The sequence below is a fragment of the Eptatretus burgeri genome, chromosome 11 (genome assembly GCF_056783735.1).
Source record: "Eptatretus burgeri isolate ZD-2024b chromosome 11, Ebu_testis_v1, whole genome shotgun sequence".
Lineage (NCBI taxonomy): Eukaryota > Metazoa > Chordata > Myxini > Myxiniformes > Myxinidae > Eptatretus > Eptatretus burgeri.
Genome location: NC_140971.1, coordinates 54,804,122 through 54,823,829, shown reverse-complemented (window position 1 = coordinate 54,823,829; position 19,708 = coordinate 54,804,122). Strand labels below are relative to the sequence as shown.

General features: G+C 41.7%; 1 protein-coding gene across 3 annotated transcripts in view; it reads left to right on the top strand.

The window, feature by feature from the left end:
* ATP2C1 (ATPase secretory pathway Ca2+ transporting 1) overlaps positions 1-19,708 on the top strand; it is a 219,100-nt gene that overhangs the window by 176,717 nt on the left and 22,675 nt on the right. For all 3 annotated transcript variants that reach the window (XM_085846471.1, XM_085846473.1, XM_085846472.1), the window contains exons 19-21: positions 2,270-2,367; positions 4,510-4,560; positions 19,168-19,334. In XM_085846471.1, coding sequence (XP_085702597.1) covers positions 2,270-2,367; positions 4,510-4,560; positions 19,168-19,334 — 316 coding nt within the window. The remainder of the gene's footprint in view (positions 1-2,269; positions 2,368-4,509; positions 4,561-19,167; positions 19,335-19,708) is intronic.

Below are 19,708 nucleotides of genomic sequence, written 5' to 3'. Positions count from 1 at the left end.
ACCACTCCCCCCTCCACTGGGGTGGGACATTGACACGACACGACACGGACAAGACAGTGGGACACGATACGGCATGACGACAGACACAAATGGCATCCCAGGAAAATATAAAATGGATGATCCCGTAACATACAGGACACCTGGTCAGCTTGCAATGCTGGGCCAAAGCATTCGTCACCCATTTTGTCAGTGGTGTCCGAGTGTGCCTTGCACGAAATAGTACAGACACAGCACAGCATGGACACAGACAAGGACCACCCAGGCGCAGTCGTCTACCTGTTGTTGGCTTAATGGTTAGGGTGGTGGGCTTTGGATCCGAGGGTTCTGAGTTCAAATCCCACTCAGCTGTTGAATTAATACCAGTTGGGGTTAACTCAGCCTGTCAACCTTCCGAGGGCGGCAAAATGAGTGCCAGCATGTTGGTATACTGTGTCGGAGTGGCGACTCGTCCAGGATTGTGCGCAATAGCCCAGGAGACTGCTTCAGCAGCACAATGCTCTGCACAGAGTATGGTGCCAATCTCCTCCTCCTCCTCTCATTAGTAAGTAGTCATCTTGGTCAGTACCATATATATTGTTGCATGTCATTTTTTGTTTTTTTGAAGTTTTAAGTGTATATCATGATTAAAAATATCTAGCTATTAGCTCGAAAAAAGCTCATTTAATCAAGAATGTGCTCCCCTCATCAAAAAGCTCTGGCTAGCCAAAGGAATACCTGTGAATGTGAAACCAAATGTCATGTTTGTTGCAGTACTTTGTCATCCCAGCACCTGATTCAATGCAAAAGGAGCAGGGAATCCCTTGATCATAAATCTCAACAATGAGGGCAATCTACAAGATCTCGGTGTAATTAAGTTTCTCAAATAATCTTACCGGTATGTTAAGGTGAAGGAAAAACCTCCACAATTGTCATATCCAGACTGCATTCCACACGTCAGTAACAACACATATAGGTTTCCATACTGAATAACATGAAAACTGCATAACATATAACACCATGTTATACAATATCATTTAGTAGCTTTTTTCCTTCGACGAAGGCAAAAAGAAAGCAAAATTCCTGTAACATCAGTTTCTCCGGCTTCCTATGGCGGTTAGCATGCTTAGATCCCAACCATTATTCTCCTTGTCTGCCGATGCAGATCGACACTATGCCACCTACCCAAGGAAGAATCGTTCTTCATTCTACCCTTGTTCTATAAGGAAAGTTTGGTTAGTCACCCTTCATTTTTCATCCACCAAGCTGGCTGGATGCAGCATGCGAAATCGATTTTTATGTGTCCGCCGACGAAGAGGCATAATGTTTCCAGGTTGTCTGTCCGGCTATCCGTCCATCCAGCCACCTGCGATAGGTCTTCGTTATCGCAATCACTTAAGAATGGCTGAAGGGATCTTATTCAAACTAGGTACAAGTATCTATCTGTCTTCTGTTTATATAAAACAGTGTGCGTTTGTTTGGCCCCCTCCATAGGGATGATTTGAGTAGGGTTTTAAAGGCCAATCTTTTAACATGACTGTGTGTTCACTGCGGTCTATTTTTGAGGATAAAATAATTTTTGAATTTTTTTTTTTCATAAAGGAGTCTTTTCATAAAGAATTTTTATGAAACCATAAATTTCATAAATTACGTCTTGTCTGTTGTAATTGTAGACAGTGACTTGCAAACCGAGCTTCAAAGGTGATGTACAGAAGTTTTTTTTCAATATTTTTTTCTTAAATAACAATAAATACAAGGCGCAGAGAGGTGAAATTTGCTGCATGTGCTGTGCAACTTGTGCAGAGTAAATTGAGTGTTCATTTATGTCCGTAGGATGTCGAATAACTAAAGAAGATATAAGCAAATCTGATGCTAGGCCGAGGTTTCAGCTCCAGACTTTGGACTACTCACGAGGCTATACCTTTGAAACGAAACATTCCAGAAGCTAAATAAAATAGTCACATTTGTACATGTTGTGTTTTAAAATAATGCTTCTTGATACAAAATATCATATCTTCCAGTATCCTTGAATATTTAGTTGCCATTTCTCCAACCCTCCATTTTTGATGGGCTTTTATAATACTGTATAATGATGAAAATTGTGAAGATGAACTGATTCGATTTTGGAGTCAAGAGGTCAAAGGTCAGAGGTCACATTAGGTAAAAATTCTGTTACTGCACTAACTTGTGAATCGGTGATGTGATTTTGACCAAACTTGGTTGAAGTACATATTATGATGCAAAGATGAACTGATTAGATTTTGGCATCAAGCCGTTTTTTTTTTTTTTGCAGGGAACCGTTTGGGCATCTATGATCAGAGTGTTTATGCCCTCTCTGGGGAAGATATTGAGACACTGTCACTGGAGAAGCTTGCACAGGTTATCCCAAGAGTGAGTATTATGCTTTCATTTGAAATGTGTTGGCTTAAAAAAACCCCAACATTTTAAGCTTTATGGAATCACTAAATTAGAAAGAACTGCAAGTCTGCTCCATAAAGAAAGGAGAGGTGGATGGACAGTCAAAATTTTTGTAGTTGGGAGAGAGGTGTGTGTTATTGGAGCAGTGTGTTCAGCAACTTTTGAAAGGAAAGGGATTGATGGCAGAGAAAGAAGGTCGAGCAAGAATAGATGTTGGTGGAGAAATGTGAGAATAGATGTTGGTGGAGAACACCGTCTTATAGGCAGTTAAAAGCATCAGATCCTGTGTTCTGACATCTTGCTTTCTACCTTCCATGGCATTTGATTCCCCTGGTGACACTTGGGACGATTTCCTGATGTTTGGTATGCACTGCACGAAGATGTGCTTTTTGGATTCCCAAAGCTTCAGATTAAATTTGAGAGTACTACTGCATGGCAGTGTATGAACACCCTATTTGTGGTAAATGTGTGAGGTTATGCCAAAAGAAAGAAAGAGGTATCTTTTTATAGATTCTACTTAAATTTGGTTGTCTGCTCAAAACAGATTATAACTGATGTGGAGGCAAAATAGTGTGTGTGTCTGTCTGTCTGTCTGTCTGTCTGTCTGTCTGTGTGTGTGTGTGTGTGTGTGTGTGTGTGTGTGTGTGTCTGTCTGTCTGTCTGTCTGTCTGTCTGTCTGTCTGTCTGTCTCCATGTTTGTGTGTCTCTGTATGTTTGTGTGTCTCTGTATGTTTGTGTGTCTCTGTATGTTTGTGTGTCTCTGTGTGTGTATGTCTCTATATGTTTGTGTGTGTCTATATGTTTGTGTGTCTATATGTTTGTGTGTCTCCATGTTTGTGTGTCTCTGTATGTTTGTGTGTGTCTGTATGTTTGTGTGTCTCTGTATGTTTGTGTGTCTCTGTATGTTTGTGTGTCTCTGTATGTTTTTGTGTCTCTGTATGTTTGTGTGTCTCTGTATGTTTGTGTGTCTCTGTATGTTTGTGTGTCTCTGTTTGTGTGTGTGTGTGTGTGTGTGTGTGTGTGTGTGTGTGTGTGTGTGTGTGTGTGTGTGTGTGTGTGTGTGTGTGTGTGTGTGTGTGTGCGCGTGTGCGCGTGTGCGTGTGCGTGTCCGCACGCGCACATGTTCGTCCTTTCATTCTCAGATACCTTGATGAAGAATATGGTGATGTGTTTTCTCCCAAAAATTTCTCGCTCGAAAATTTCCCCTTGTGGCCAATTAGGTGGCACGAAAGCAGCAAAACAAAAGAAAACAGAATCCAACCAAAATGTGTATGTGGTGATCAATACCTGAACACAGCTGCATGTAATTTAATTTTTTTTTCTCCTTTTGGTTGTCATTTGGCAGGCATCATGAATTTTGTGGTTAACATTTTTCTTTTTCTTTCTTTTAATCACTTCTCCAGGACCATGGAGTGATCTCGTATTTGGCAAACAGTATAATGACGGGCCTGGGCGATCCAAGTATGTAAAGGATAATAATTCTGTCAAATAAATTTGCTGGCAAGATCCAAGTAAGATTGGCAATTTTTAAACATTGTGAAGGTGTTGGATTTTGATGGATAAAACTGGGCATACTGTATATTACTTTGAGGCTCTTGCGATTTTGATTTGGACATGTTTGACCACATCCTCAAATCCTTTAACAAGCAAGATGGCATTTATTGCAGCCAATTCTATTTTGACAGGAAAAACAGCTTTTTGGAGACTTATGGGTAACCCAGTTTACAAAAATGCTCATTTCAGAATGCCTTCCTAAGCAAACAAATGTGGTGTCCAGAGCCCCGAAAATGTTAATGCCTCTCTCTCTTTTTCGGCTTTTGGATTTGTGGATTTAGCAGTCAAAATCTTCTCCAGCGGCCATTTTTAATGAAACGTCATGTGATGGATTTTCACAGTGAGCTTTACTTTAAATTTGAGAGTCGTATTGTACTTTTCTTGGTTTCAAAAGTGCAAAATTTAAACTTGTTTCTCAGGATACTGTTTGAAACCTTGATAGGTAATAGCAACTCCATTCTTGTTTATTTAGTGGTTGGGTCGGGAGGAGGGTGTGGGTGATGGGGGGGGGGGTGGTTTAGATGCAGATGTATTTATTTCCATTTATTTCTCTTCACACAGGTCTCAGTCTTTTACAGAGCCAGCCCAAGCAACAAGTTGAAGATTGTAAAGGTACTAGAAATGCATGAAATAAGCATTAGCTTTATTAATGGAAGTATTCTGCTTCAAAATGTGTGACATCATGTTGAATTGTGTTTGCATTCATTTTTTTTATTTTCCAACTGTCAAACCTCCTTCTGTTCTTGCTTATGATAAACATATCCTTGAATTCTTCCTTAACAACTAATATGACCTGCAAATAGATAGGTCAAATGAAGATAGAAAAGTCACGGGTGAAAATAAATGATGACCTGAGACCACTTCAACTGGCAAAGGACATAAAGGTTTATATTTTATGCCATGCATAAATTGTGGGTAGAGGAAGTCAGTAAGAAGAGGTGGCCTTGAATCCTAAAGGCATTCACTTGTCAAGAAGCGCAGAGTTCCAGATTGTGGCTAATTCCAAAGACGTGTCCAGAGACGCAGCTCGACCTCTTGCTTGAGATTCAGGACCTTCATACATTGTTGAGACGAAAGCAGCAGCATATGCAAAGTTGAGTGGTATTTTGTAATGCTAAACAGCTGTGATGCTGTATTTTCATTGAGAGAGGGATTTGGGTGGGTGGTGTACACCAGATTTCTTGTATACTCGGAGTAGCGACATGGCACATCCCGGAAATTTCTGGTCATGTGGGTCATTGACGCCATTTTGTTTCCATCGATAGCTCATCATTCTTTTTTAAATGGCAGGATGCTGTGCCATTGGATGCACCAATTGATCAGAACCCTGCAGGTTCTGGAAGGAAAATAAGTTGGGCAAATAAAGTTAGTCATCTGAGACGGAAACTGACTTCTGGGTCGTTTCTGGGACAGTTAAGTTGTAGTCCCGTGTGTGTGCATTTATGTGTGGTGCTGTAATCATATTGTCATTGGCAGTTGGGTATAACTCGTAAAAATACATAAATATTAATGGAAATAGCTATAGATAATTTATGACGTGTGAAGAACATCCTGGCAAAATTGCTTATAAGTAAACATGTCACTTGTGTGTCTGCAACACAAGTTTTTTTTAATGTGCCTATTCAAAGTCGTTTAAGACTCCAAGTGTTGGCGCGAGCATTGGATAACATGTCCTGGTCCATGACATGGTTAATTCCAAAATATTTCAGGATCCATTTGCCTTCATTCTCACCTTGTAGCAAAGCAGAGGATATTGTATTGAAAAAAAGTACAGGGAGAAAAATAGAACCACTTGACCTGTAGCTTATCTGGGCCCTGTCCTAATGTTGTAACCAAAATTTGGTAGCATTCTGATGGGTGGGTCTGGAGAAGAAGATTTTTAAAGGAATTGATGTGATTTTTTTTCCAAAAGTTGACCAAGTCGGCCATTTTGACACGCTTGCATTCACGTGATCGGAATGACTGGCAATTTAACACTCCCACCCTGGCCTAATGTTGTAACCCAAATTTGGTAGGATTCTGACTGGTGGATCAGGAGAAGAAGATTTTGGAAGGCATTTGTGGGACCGCAATTTTGGCACACTTCCAGTCATGTGATCAGCATGGCCTCTGCAATTTAACATGAGAACTCTGTTCTTATGTTGCAACCCATATTTGATAGCATTCTGACTGGTGGTTCTGAAGATGAATATTTTTGAAGGAATTTACGTGATTTTCCCAAACATTGACCAAGTTGGCCATTTTGACACACTTCTGGTCACGTGACCATCATGACCTTCACAATTTAACATCCCTACCCTGGCCTAATGTTGCAACCTAAAATTTGGTAGTATTCTGACTGGTGGGTCTGTAGAAGAAGATTTTTGAAGAAATTTACTAAGTTGGCCATTTTGCCTACTTGTAGTCATCTGACCAGAACGAGCTTTGCAATCCCGGTTACCAATTAGGAGAGGAACGTTGCTGCAAATTTTCAGCCGGATTGGCCCAGCTGTTTGGCCGGAGAAGTCGAAAAAGGAGACGGATGGATGGACAGATGGACGGACGGAGCGCAATAACAATACCTTATCTGGAATGTAAATGCCCAATAAGCTAGAATGGAGAAAAATAGAAGAGAGTAATAGAGTGTACTAGACGACCCGTGAACCCGTTGGGTTCCCGTTGTGACAGTGGTTGATGAAAAAAAAATCATTTCAAGAAAAAAAGATAGCTCCAGCAAACTATACCGCTGAGGTTGTTTGCATTGATCAAATACTCCCAAAGAATACTGACTGAATCGGGAATTGATTTTTTAAATATTTTTTTTCATTTCCCGATTTGAACGAAACTTGATACTGCACACCGCAGGCGAATGGTAAGGTGGCCCTAAAATGTTTGCACTCTCGTGTATCGTTTTGGCTGTATTTCGGGAACACACACATGCATTCATACATACATACATACATACATACATACAAGCATACACACACTACCAGTAACATGTTTGAGAACACCCCCATTTTTCCAGTTTTTACTGAAATTTAAGCAGGTCAAGTCCAGTGAATAACCTGAAATGGTACAAAGCTCAGCGGTAAACTGCCAGAGGTTAAAAAAAAAAGTTTAGGTTACGAAAAACTGAAAAATAATGTAAATTTCAGAGTTGTTAAAAAAGGCCCTTTTCAGGGAACAAGTAATGGGTTCGCAACTGTAGCTGTTCTGCAGCAATGGAAGTAAATTAAGCCTTGAAAGTTGATGCAGACAATTCCTACAAGTGTCCTAACATTTGTTGATTAGTTACAAACCCTCTATCTGTATAAAAGCAGTGTTAGAACAGACTGTGTTGCTACACCCTCTGAAGCATTATTTGGACAATATTGCACTGCACGAAGTAGTATATTGCTATCATAATGGTGAAAAAAAGACAATTAACAAAGGAAGACAGACAGGTCATTATAACCCTTAAAAGTGTAGGTCTTTCCTTCAGAGTAATTGCAAAGTAAGCTAAGATGTCAGTGAGTACAGTTTCCTACACCATCAAAAGGCACTTGGAAACTGGAGGAAACTCTGACAGGAAGAGGTCTGGCAGACCCAAAGCCACAACACAATCAGAAGGCAAGTTTCTGAGAGTCAACAGCTTGCGTGATCGGTGGCTCACAGGACAGCAGCTTCAAGCACAGCTTAACACTGGTCGAAGTAAGGAAGTCTCAGTTTCAACTGTGAAGAGAAGACTTCGAGCTGCAGGTTTGACAGGTCGAGTGGCAGTAAGAAAGCCATTGCTAAGATGGCAAAATAAGAAAAAGAGGCTTGCCTGAGCCATGAAGCACCACCAGTGGACTACTGAAAACTGGAAGAAGGTCTTATGGACCGATGAATCAAAATTTGAAATCTTCGTTTCATCACGCAGGGTTTTTTATGCCGACGAGTCAGCGGAAGGATGGTTCCTCAGTGTGTGACACCAACTGTCAAACACGGAGGAGGAAGCGTGATGATCTGGGGCTTTTTTTCTGGATCCAGAGTCGGCGACTTGCACAGAGTGACTGGCACCCTGAACCAAAAGGGCTACAACACCATTTTGCAGCGTCATGCAATACCCTCTGGTCTACGCCTAGTTGGTCAGGGGTTCATCCTACAGCAAGATAACGATCCCAAACATACCTCCAGGCTATGTCAGAACTACCTTAGAAGAAAAGAACAAGACGGTAGGCTTCAAATCATGGAATGGCCAGAACAGTCTCCAGACTTAAACCCCATTGAGCTGGTTTGGGATGAACAGGACAGAAGGGTGAAAGCAAAGCAACCTACAAGTGCAACATATTTGTGGGAACTTCTACAACAGTGTTGGGAAGAACTTTCCGAACAATATTTGATTTTCATTGCAGAAAGAATTCCACAAGTATGTTCGGCTGTTATATCTGCAAAAGGTGGCTACTTTGATGAGTCAAAAATTTTGATTAAATTTTATTCAACAAAACGATTCCATGATTTCTTTTTTATCTGCAATTGTTTATTTGTTCTATGCTTTAATTTCAGAATACATTGAAACATTAAACTGCTTAAATTTCAGTAAAAACTGGAAAAATGGGGGTGTTCTAAAACTCTTGAACGGTTGTGTACATACATACATACATACATACATACATACATACATACATACATACAAGATGAGAGTTTTATATATATATATATATATATATATATATATATATATATATATATATATATATATATATATATATATATATATATATATATATATATATATATACTAGCCGAAACCCCGTCACAGACGGAGTACAAAATTGGTCCTTCAGTATTAATTTATTGATGGAAGATACAATGTTTCTTGTTCCATTTTTTTGTGTCAAATTCACATTCTGAGGTAGTCAGCATGTGCAGAAGAGGGTTTTACATTGCAGATGCTGTTTTCGAGGAGTGGTATTACGCCTCTCGGCGGTGACGGTCTGTCGACGACAGACGTAATGACGTCAGCGAATGACTGATGATGTCATAACGGAATCACCTCTGTGGTGACGTCACATGTCACCATGCAAACGAATGTAAAAATTAGAAAATCGCCCAAAATTCCCAAACCTGTCCGTCTGGCGCGATCTCACATAGCCCATGCTGTAAATGTATGTAAACGAATGTAAAACGAAAATTGTTTATTCTGCTTCAGAGTTGAAAGTTGACTATTGCCACTATGTGCGATGCACTCTTACAGGTACGAAGTTTCTTTCAGTCCAGGTCACAGTACCGAGAAAACACTGTGACCGAGTCCAGGTCACAGTTTCAGTCCAGGTCACACTCACTCGGAGGAGCACAAAATTGGTCCTTCAGTATTAATATATAGATGAACAAAATGTGGGAAAAGGGAAACTATGGATGATGAGTGATTTAATGGGATTACAAAATGATGAAGGATTACTTGCACATGCATGTTTTCAGTGGCACAGTATTTACAGTGACCTGCAAATGTATTCAGCCCCTTAGGCTATGCGATGAGCATTTTTGCCCCCTACCTTTTGCAGCAATGACTGCTATGAGTATTTTGGGGTCTGTCCCTACCAGCTTTGCACAGTGAGATGGTGAAATCTTTGCCCATTCTTTACGTGAAAATTGCTCGAGTTCTGCCGAGTTTGATGGGATCTTCGATAGACTGCAATCTTCAAGTCCTACCATAAATGTTCAATTGGGTTCAAATCAGGACTTTGGGCCACTCAAGAACATATATTTTCTTCTTATTCAGCCACTCCAGTGTGGCTTTATCGTTTTGCTTCGGATCATTGTCCTGCGGAAATGTGAATCTCCTACCCAGTTTCAGATTCATGGCTAACTCCAGCAGGTACTCATCAAGGATTCTCCTGGACTATGAGCTTTTAAATGCGTCTTGTTCAGGAATGGCTTCTTTTGTGAAGGGAACGGAATATTGTTGCTTGACGAACACTGACCCCCAAGTCGGACATTGAGCCTTGCAGATCTTTCAGTCATTGTTGGATTTACAGTGACATCCAAAACCAGTTTCCTGCTTGCCCGGCTGCTTAGACTGGATGGGTGACCTGATCTGGGTAGAGTCTGGGTGGTGTTTTCGAAGAAAGTCTAATCTTCACTCAGGTTCAGCGTAACAAAAGAGAATCTTTAATACATAATCACTGAGAGAAATACACAGAACATAATCAATGAACTTCTCAAAAGTAAGTGCTCCAGCCCAGGTTTTATACTCAAGCAGGGACAATAACATGTTCCCAGTGCTGATAAGGATAAGCAGTGCATTCTTCAAATTTCCAGTGACCTTCACTGGTGCCACAGGCTGCTTTAATGCCATCTTAAACACAGCGAGCCAGGTACTTATACTTTTAAGTTGCAAGTCGAATCAGAGTATAGAAAAGTTATATTAATCATGTAGTAATTTCTATATATCTAAGCTTACACTAGGACTCATTTGATGTTTCCAGAAAATTGCATAGTTTTAGCCAATTTAATTAAGACTTAGCAAATCATCATTGTCACTCAAGCAGATATATATTTTATAGAAGAATGCATACGTAACAGAGAAAACGAGAAGGGCACTCGGAAGAGCCACATACCTCTACCACGTAATGCCTGATCCATGAGAACATATCGGGCCCAATACATTTTTCAAATATCATGCTATTATACAGTATTATATCATTTTTTGCCCCATCTCTCAATGGTGAAGAATCACTTTTAAAATTAAATAAATCTCGTATCCAGATACGGATTCGGATTTTCACCAAGATTGAACTGATTCGTCCTTGCCACACACCCATCCGGTCCTCCAAGTTTCATCCGAATCCGTCCACAACTTTTTGAGATATGCTATATATTGGTTCGGCACGATCTCTCAATAGTGAAAAATAACTTTAAAATTTCTAGTAGCCAGACCCAGATCTAGATCTTCACCAAAATCCTACCTGTCTACAAAATTTCATCCGGATCCGTCCACAACTTTTTGAGATATCCTATAAACAGACAAACAGAGACAGAAAGGGGTGAAAACATAACCTCCTTCACTGGTGGCGGAGGTAATAAATTTTCTTAATGGGATCTTCTCATTTATAAAATATTACATGGGTTTAATTAATATTCTCTCGAGTGGGCAGAATGTCTTTATTATCAGACTGGTTACAACTTTTAGTGCTTTATTGAGGAGTCCAAAAAGATGCTTTCATAGTAAAACCACTTCCACAGTGGTATGATATATCTTCCGCTTCTTAATGATGGATTTTACCACACTCAAAGGGATAATGAGTGACCTTGAAATCTTATAACCCTCTCCTGAACGGTGCTTCTCCACCACTTTATTTCTGACGTCTTTGGAAAGCTCCTTGTTCTTCATGTTTGCCTTGTTGGTTGACCAAGTGAGTTTCACCTTTGAATGAAAGGACTTCCCTAAAGGCCCTGTCACACCCTGACGTTTTAGCCAGCGTATGGCAAGGTATCAAAATGTATGTAAAACGCTGGTGTACGCTGAACTATTGATGTTTTTTTCCAGTTTTGGACGTATTCATAACGAGTTGGATGTATGCATAACGTATTAGTAACGTACACAGAACGTTTCGATAACATATCGATAACTTGTATCAACGAATGCTGAGTGTGTTGTCGGCGTTCACAACCTATGCCCAACGATAGTCTAACTTATGCATAGCGCGGCAGCATATCGCCGACGATCACGTGGCGTAGCCTATTAAAAGGCTGCGGCTCGACGATTCAAATCATAAACGCACTAGACATCGAAGTGTCAAGCCGCTGTCACACCTTGACGTTTTAGCCAGCGTATGCCGATGTATGAAAAATTTGCTGAATACGCTGGCACACGTCGAATACGTTATGGGTAAGTTTTGTATATGTTAAGAGCATGCTGAAGCACGCTGGCATACGTCGTAGTATGCTGAGTACGTCGACAAATTTTAAGAATGTTGAAAATTTATTGACGTATGCCAGCGTATGACGCACACGTTCCGCATACGCTGGCCATAAGTTGTAGGCACTTTATGCGATCGTTGACACACGTCGACACACGTTACTTGTAAGTTACTCATAAGTCGAAACGCGTCAAGGCAATGTTTAGCTACCCAAAACTTATTTCTAACCTATGAGTAACCTGCTTTGAACCTATGTGTAACGTATCTCCAACGCATATTGACATATGTAGTTGTATTTGACGTCTTCCGGACGACCACAGAACTTACTGAACGTGTTACTAACTTACAGCTACCGTATAATGGCATATTGGCAGCGTTTAGGGGAATTGGTATATAAAAATGGGGTTCACAGGAGGAACCCGTCAGTGTTTCAGACTCCATGGGTTTTTTTTTCTTTGGCATGACGGTGATGTTGACACTTCGATTTCTAGTGCGGTTTTGATTTAAATCATTGAGCGGCAGCCTATTAATTATATTATATTATAACCGCACTAGAAATCGAAGTGTCAAATCACTGTCATGCCGAAAAAAAGAAAAAAAAAAACATGGAGTCTGGAACACTGACACTAAACATTACCTCGACGTGTTTCGACTTATGAGTAACTTACAAGTAACATGTGTCAACGATCGCGTAACGTGCCTACAACTTATGGCCAGCGTATGCGGAATGTGCGAGTCATACGCTGGCATACGTCGAAAAATTTCAAGCATGTTAAAATTTGTCGACGAGCTCGGCGTACTACAACGTATGCCAGCGTGCTCTTAAGGCCCAGTCACACCTTGACGTTTTAGCCAGCAATGGCAATGTATTAAAATGTATGTAAAACTCTGGCTTACGTTGAACTTTTGATGTTTTTTTTTTAAATATTCGGACGTATTCATAACGACTTGGTCTTATGCATAACGTATTAGAAATGGACACAGAACGTTTCGTTGTGTTATCGATAACTTATACCAACGAATGCTGAACCTGTTGTTGGCCTTCACAACCTATGCCCAACGATAGTCTAACTTAGGCATAGCGCGCTGCACGCATCGCCGACGATGACGTGGCGTAGGTTATGGAAAGGCTGCCGCACAACGATTCAAATTATAACCGCCTCAGAAATGGAAGGGTCAACATCGCAGTCACACCTTGGCGATCTTGCCAGCGTATGCCGAACTCTGAAAAATGCGTCTAAAACGCTGGTGCACGTCGAATACGGTATGGGTAAGTTTGGTATGCGTGAATAGAACGCTAAAGTACGCTATCATACGTCGTATTAAATGGAGTACGTCTTGTAATTTTATACATGTTGAAACTTTTACGACGTACTTGCCGTATGACACACACTCCGCATGCGATGGGAATAAGTTGTACGCACGATATGCGATCGTTGACACACATCGACACACATCGACACACGTTACTTGAAAGGCACTCATAAGTCGAAACACGTCAAGGTAATGGTTGGCGTCAGTGTTCCAGACTCCCAGTTTTTTTTTCTTCGGTATGACGGTGTTCAGTGTACAGTGCGGTTATGATTTAAATCGTTGAGCGGCAGCCTATTAATTATTATATTAGAACCGCACTAGAAATCGAAGTGTCAAAATCACCATCATACCGAAGGAAGGAAGAAAAAAAAAATAAAACCAGGGAGTCTGGAACACTGATGCTAACCATTACCTTGATGTGTTTCGACTTATGAGCACCTGACAAGTAACGTGTGTCAATGTGTGTCACCGATCGCGTAATGTGAGGACAACATGTTACTCATAGGTTAGAAATAAGTTTCGGGTACGCTAAACATTACCTCGACGTGTTTCGACTTATGAGTAACTTACAAGTAACGTGTGTCGATGTGTGTCAACGATCACGTGACGTGCCTACAACTTATGGCCAGAGTTATGCGGAACGTGTGAGTCATACGCTGGCATAAATAAGTCTTAAAATTTCAAGCATATAAAATTTGAGGACAACCGAAAAGTACAACGTTTAAAGCCAGCGTACAACGACGTATGGCAGTGTTTTTCAGCGTGCTCTCAATGCCATCAAAACTTACCCATAACGTATTCAACGTGTACCAGCGTTTTAGACAAATTTTCCAAAAATCGGCATAAGCTGGCTAAAACGTCAAGGTGTGACTGGGCCTTTAACGTATACAAAACTTACCCATAATGTATTCAACGTGTGCCAGCGTTTTAGACAAATTTTTCATACGTCGTCATACGCTGGCTAAATCGTCAAGGTGTGACAGGACCTGAAGATAAGTGGGGGAGCTTATTTTTTAATTATACCACTGATTACATGCAGGTGAAACCTATTACTCTTGTATTTTAACCTTTCAAACAAATAATTTACCCCTTAAGTAATTTAGGGTTAATTCGGCAAAGGGGTTGAATACTTATGCACTGAGAATCATCTGATTTTTCTCTGTTAATTTAACTTGTTCACATTTTATATGCATTTTTAGCTCGCCTGTTCGAAGAACAGAGAGCTATAGTGATACCCCTGGCGTGAGCATCAGCGTCAGCATGAGCGTGAAAATGTTAAAGTTTTTGGTGCAAGTTATTTTTTCTTTTTTCCTTTGTAATGTTTTTATCTACCACACTTTTTTATACGCCCGATTATATTTATATATATATATATATATATATATATATATATATATATATATATATATATATATATATATATATATATATATATATATATCGGGGCGTATTATGTGATACCGGTCGTCCGTCCGTCCGTCCGTCCGTCTGTCAGTCTGTCAGTCCGTCCGTCCATCCGTCCGTTCCTGTCCGCACTCTAACTCCCAAAGTTTTCAACTTTCACGTTTCATATTTGGTCCATAGGTACAGACTGTGGAGACGGTGTGTCGTGACATACGTTCGTCATCTAAAGTGGTTGCCATGGCAAGCAGAATGCTGTTTTCTATCCGTTCCTGTCCGCACTCTCACTCCCAAAGTTTTCAACTTTCACGTTTCATATTTGGTACATCGGTGCAGACTGTGGAGACGGTGTGTCGCGACATACGTTCGTCATCTAAAGTGGTTGCCATGGCAAGCAGGATGCTGTTTTCCATCCGTTCCTCTCCACACTCTCACTCCCAAAGTTTTCAACTTTCACGTTTCATATTTGGTACATAGGTGCAGACTGTGGAGATGGTGTGTCGCAACATACGTTCGTCATCTAAAGTGGTTGCCATGGCAACCAGGATGCTGTTTTCCATCCGTTCCTGTCTGCATTCTGACTCCCAAAGTTTTCAACTTTCACGTATAATATTTGGTACATTGGTACAGACTGTGGAGACGGTGTGTCATGACATACGTTCGTCATCTAAAGTGGTTGCCATGGCGTACATCGTTCCAGGAACCCACCCGAAGGATGCTGTTTTCCATGTCGTACGCAATTCTGTATATACCTTCTTGTTCGGGCGTATATTGTGCTCACTTGCGCTCTTGTTACTGATTACAATATACAAATACATGTATTGCTTTAAAATTATTTGGATCAGACTTCACTGCAATGCTTGATAAAAATATTAATTATTCGACGATTCTTTTAAAAACGATAAATGTATAAACAGGCGAACATTGGGTGGCTTTGACACCAACTCTGGTTTAGCTTTATTCCTGTGGAGAAGTTTGTGAAAAGTCTTTTTTTTTTAATGTACAATATCAGGGCTCGTATATCAGAGCTAACACACAGAACATATAATAAGGGGAGCAGGAGACAAGAGGGATGGGAAAGGGAAGCACAAATCAGTGGGGAATAGATACATGAGGAGATCTGTGGAAAGGAGAGGGATGGGGCGGGGTACACGGGGTCAACAAGATGGACACTACAGGGACTTTCAGGAAGGAAAGCACGGAATATGAAGGAGGTGGGTTTTGGGTGGATTAACTGGGGTAGAAAAGATCATGGTTTTGGATGGGAGAGGATAAGAGATGGTGGTGAACAGCTATTTTGAAGACCTGGAGGGAAGAGTGTGTGAGAGTTTTTTCCAAAGGTGGGAAAAAAAGAGGATTGAATGAATGAAGGTGAGCAGTGATTCTTGATTTTCGTAGCTTAACCAGAGGGGGTTGCTGGTGGACCTTGAGCGCCCTGCAGAAATGTGGGTGGGACAGATAGCAGACAGAGTGGGGAGTGGGGCGGTAAGGCAGGAGAAGAAACTGCAGAAGACAGAAAGACCACGAACCAGCCTGCGGTGAGATTGAGAGACCGAAAGACTCAGCCTCATCGTGGGAGATACCAATGATCTTTAATGCCTTGGTTTCCACAGCGTTAAGCCGAGAAAGGTGAGAGGCAGGAGGGAGTACCAGCCCATAGGGGAGAGCAGTACTCCATCAGGTTGCGGCACTCTCAGTACCAGAGTCAAGTTCAGACATCAGATTGATCAGTTTTGGTTTTGAAGATCAGTTTTGAAGACCAAGAATCTTCCAGAGGGCATCCCGATTCACTGAATCAAACGCTTTACAGAGATCAACATAGGCTGCAAGTAGCCCCTGCCAAAATTCTCGTCTGCATTCGGTGAGTTCCCGAAGAGCAAGGATACGGTCAATCGTTGACCTATTTGGTGTAAAGCCTGACTGCTCTGGACACTGGTGCTCTAGCAGATGGTGGTGAACCCTATCAAGAATTATCTGATCAAAGACCTTGCCCACCACTGAGAGCAGCGTCACCCCTCAGTAGTTGTTGCAGTCCTGGCAATCACCCTTCCCTTTCCAGAGAAGGGCAACAAGGCCCCTTTTCCAGTCAGTTGGGATGATGCCTGTGTTCCAGGCAGAGCACAGAACTGCATGCAATGACACGAGTACAGCATTTCCACCAGCATTGAGAAGTTCAGCATGAATGGCACAGATCCCTGGAGCTTTACCCCATTTCAACCGGTTCACCGCAGCCAGTGTTTCCACAAGCGAAGGTGGATCACAGTTGAGTGGAGCGTTAGCAATCGGGATAGTATCACCCCTGACATACACTCGACAGCTGGTGGATCAGCCTGGTCCAGTCGCTCAAAGTAACCGGCCCAGCGGGCTTTCACTTCGGATTCTTCTGTCAAGAGCCCATCGCCTTCCTCTCTAACTGCAGTTCACCGAGGGACAGGCTTTGAGGAATGCAATGCGCGAATTCCTCTGTAAGTAGGATGAGAATCACTTGACCACAGGTGATGCTCGACCCCTCAAAGATTCCTCGCACATCGGCCTCCTTGTCCACCCTTAGCGCACGTACAGTTTTCTCCTCAGCTCCTTGAACAGCTCAACTCTGTCATTCAGCCTGGCCCTCTGATACTGGTCAATGGTACCCAGTGTCCCTTGAGAGACAAAATTCTTCTTTGCCCTATGGTGAGTTCCAAGGCATCCACCGGCAACGTCAAGGAAGGTGTTCTGGAAGGCACTCCACAACTCTTTAGGATCCCCAAAGCACCCAGGCCTCCCAAATCTCCACTCAGCCTATTTGCAAACTCCTCAGCTACCCTCTTATCCTTGAGCTTGCCAACATCCAGCCGAGGCTGGGATGGTACTATTCTCCTGGATTTAAGCTGCAACTTCAGAGTTGCTACAACAAGCCTGTGGTTTGTACTGAGGAACTGAGCACTCCAGTAGACCCTGCAGTTCTGGATCATCCTACAGTGACCATCAAACGAGCACATGGTCAATCTCCTTTGCCACACCACCAGTGTTGGCATACCCAGTCCAGTGATGAGCCTGTGGGCACTGAAACCATGAACCAATCACCCTAATTCCATGACTTCTTGCAAAGTCAAGGAACTTTTAGTTATTCTCGTTCACAGTTCCATACCCATGGGAATCAGCACATGCCAAACAACCATCCCTATCAGTTTCAGTTGATGCATTGAATTCCACCAAGACACGAAGAGTATCTCGCCCGGAGCTCTGGTCAACCACAGACTCGAGCGTGGAATAGAATACATCCTTCAGTGAGATCACTCGCCCCAGTCGGAGCATATACAGAGACCAGGGAAATGACACCCAAGGAGTGACGAATCCTTCGTCTCATAATATGTTCATTGTCCAGTGTTACCTCAATTGTCATTGGAGTCAGCTTATTGGACACAGCTACAGCATCTCCTTGTGCATGGTAACCATCGGAGCGAGCAGACCAATAGTAGATGTAACCACCCACCATGATCTCTCCGCAATCCGGTCTCCGAATCTCAGAGAGTCCTGCAATACTGATGTCCAAACGCTTGAGTTCAGATGATAACAGAGACAGGTGATGATCCTCTATTCGGGTTTGGACATTCCAGGCACCCATCCGAAGGGACTGCCTCAGGTTAACACAAGAAGTCCACCTTCTGGTGGACGACACCTCAGCACCACCCCGACACACTCCACTGCAATCTGTCCCTGGAAGGTTACCCCGTGGTTTTCCTCTTTTCATCAAAGAGTGGGGATCCCGAAGGCTTTTCCCCATTCCCATAATCCGGTGAGCTGCCCTGCAGAGGGAAGCTGCGCAGGAGGTACTACCACAGAGTGGGCTTTCTGATTTATTTTTGTGTTTCGTGTGTTTTGTGGAATGAAGGGTTTTACACTGGCCGGAGTACAAATCCTGCCACCAACCTCCTAATAATAATTAACTCAACTGTAGGAGGACATCCGCAGACACAGTTTGGCACGAGATATGGATGGCTGTTGGCTCACAAGGAGCTCTTCCATCCTTTGATAGGTTTTGTTTTTAATCCTGCTGGATGTCCATATCATACACCCTCCTCACCAGAAAATCTGGTGGGCGAGGTGGTTTAGTCGCCGACAACCCTACCATGAAACAGGTTAGTACAGGTTTACATGGTACCTGTGGCAAGTCACAGATCTATTCTGGCCTGACCTGACAAACGGAGGAATTAACCTGTCTTTAACTCCAGGAGAATTAACCCATCCTTCATTCTGGGATAATTAACCCGTCTGTAATACTGAGGGAAATTTACCTGTCCTTCATTCTGGGATAATTAACCCATCTGTAAATCTTTCCATAAGGACGGGTTCTTTGCTAATTTAATGAAGTTGTCCTTTTTGTGTTTTTTTTTTGCATTTAAAATTGAGATGTTTATGCAGGTTGAATCGTACACAATCTCAAAGTAATAATATTTCAGTCCAACTATTTTGAGCCTTTTATAAACCATTTTAATGTTTTTCTTTTTTATGTTTGTTGCCCATTACTATTGTGAAAATTTGCATAATGTTGTATCTGATCTGATATGATATAGATCGATACTGATTGACGAAAGTGCGAGAAGGCAGTGTTTTCATTTTGTATTTGCTAAGGCCTTTAAGATGTTCTTGTTTGCACCAGGCTTTACAGCAAACGGGGGCGGTGGTGGGGATGACTGGTGATGGAGTGAATGATGCTGTTGCTCTGCGTGCAGCTGACATCGGTGTGGCTATGGGCCAGTCAGGCACTGATGTTTGCAAGGAGGCTTCTGACATGATCCTTGTGGATGATGACTTCAACACCATTATGTACGTTTTATAAATAATGAAGTTGTAGAAATTATGAGTATCTGATCAGTGACAGCAAAATGAGTCGCATTATATATGACCAATGTATCAAAATGTATTTATTGCTGCTTGTTGATCAGTAAGGTAAAAGCTTTCCTTATGACAGGAATTTTTATTTCAAATTAACATATTCTGAAATTAAATCACCCACATTGGCTCGCTTTTGAGGTGATTGAAAATAAAGTGTTTCCGAGGTATTTTGTTTTCTTGGCAACTGTTATTTTGGGGGTCCTGAATGCAATTAATATTTCTGGCTTCAGTTTAACATCAATGATTAATGATAGCTCCTTTAAAACAGAGCAATTGAAAACCAAATGATCACAAACATCAGCAGC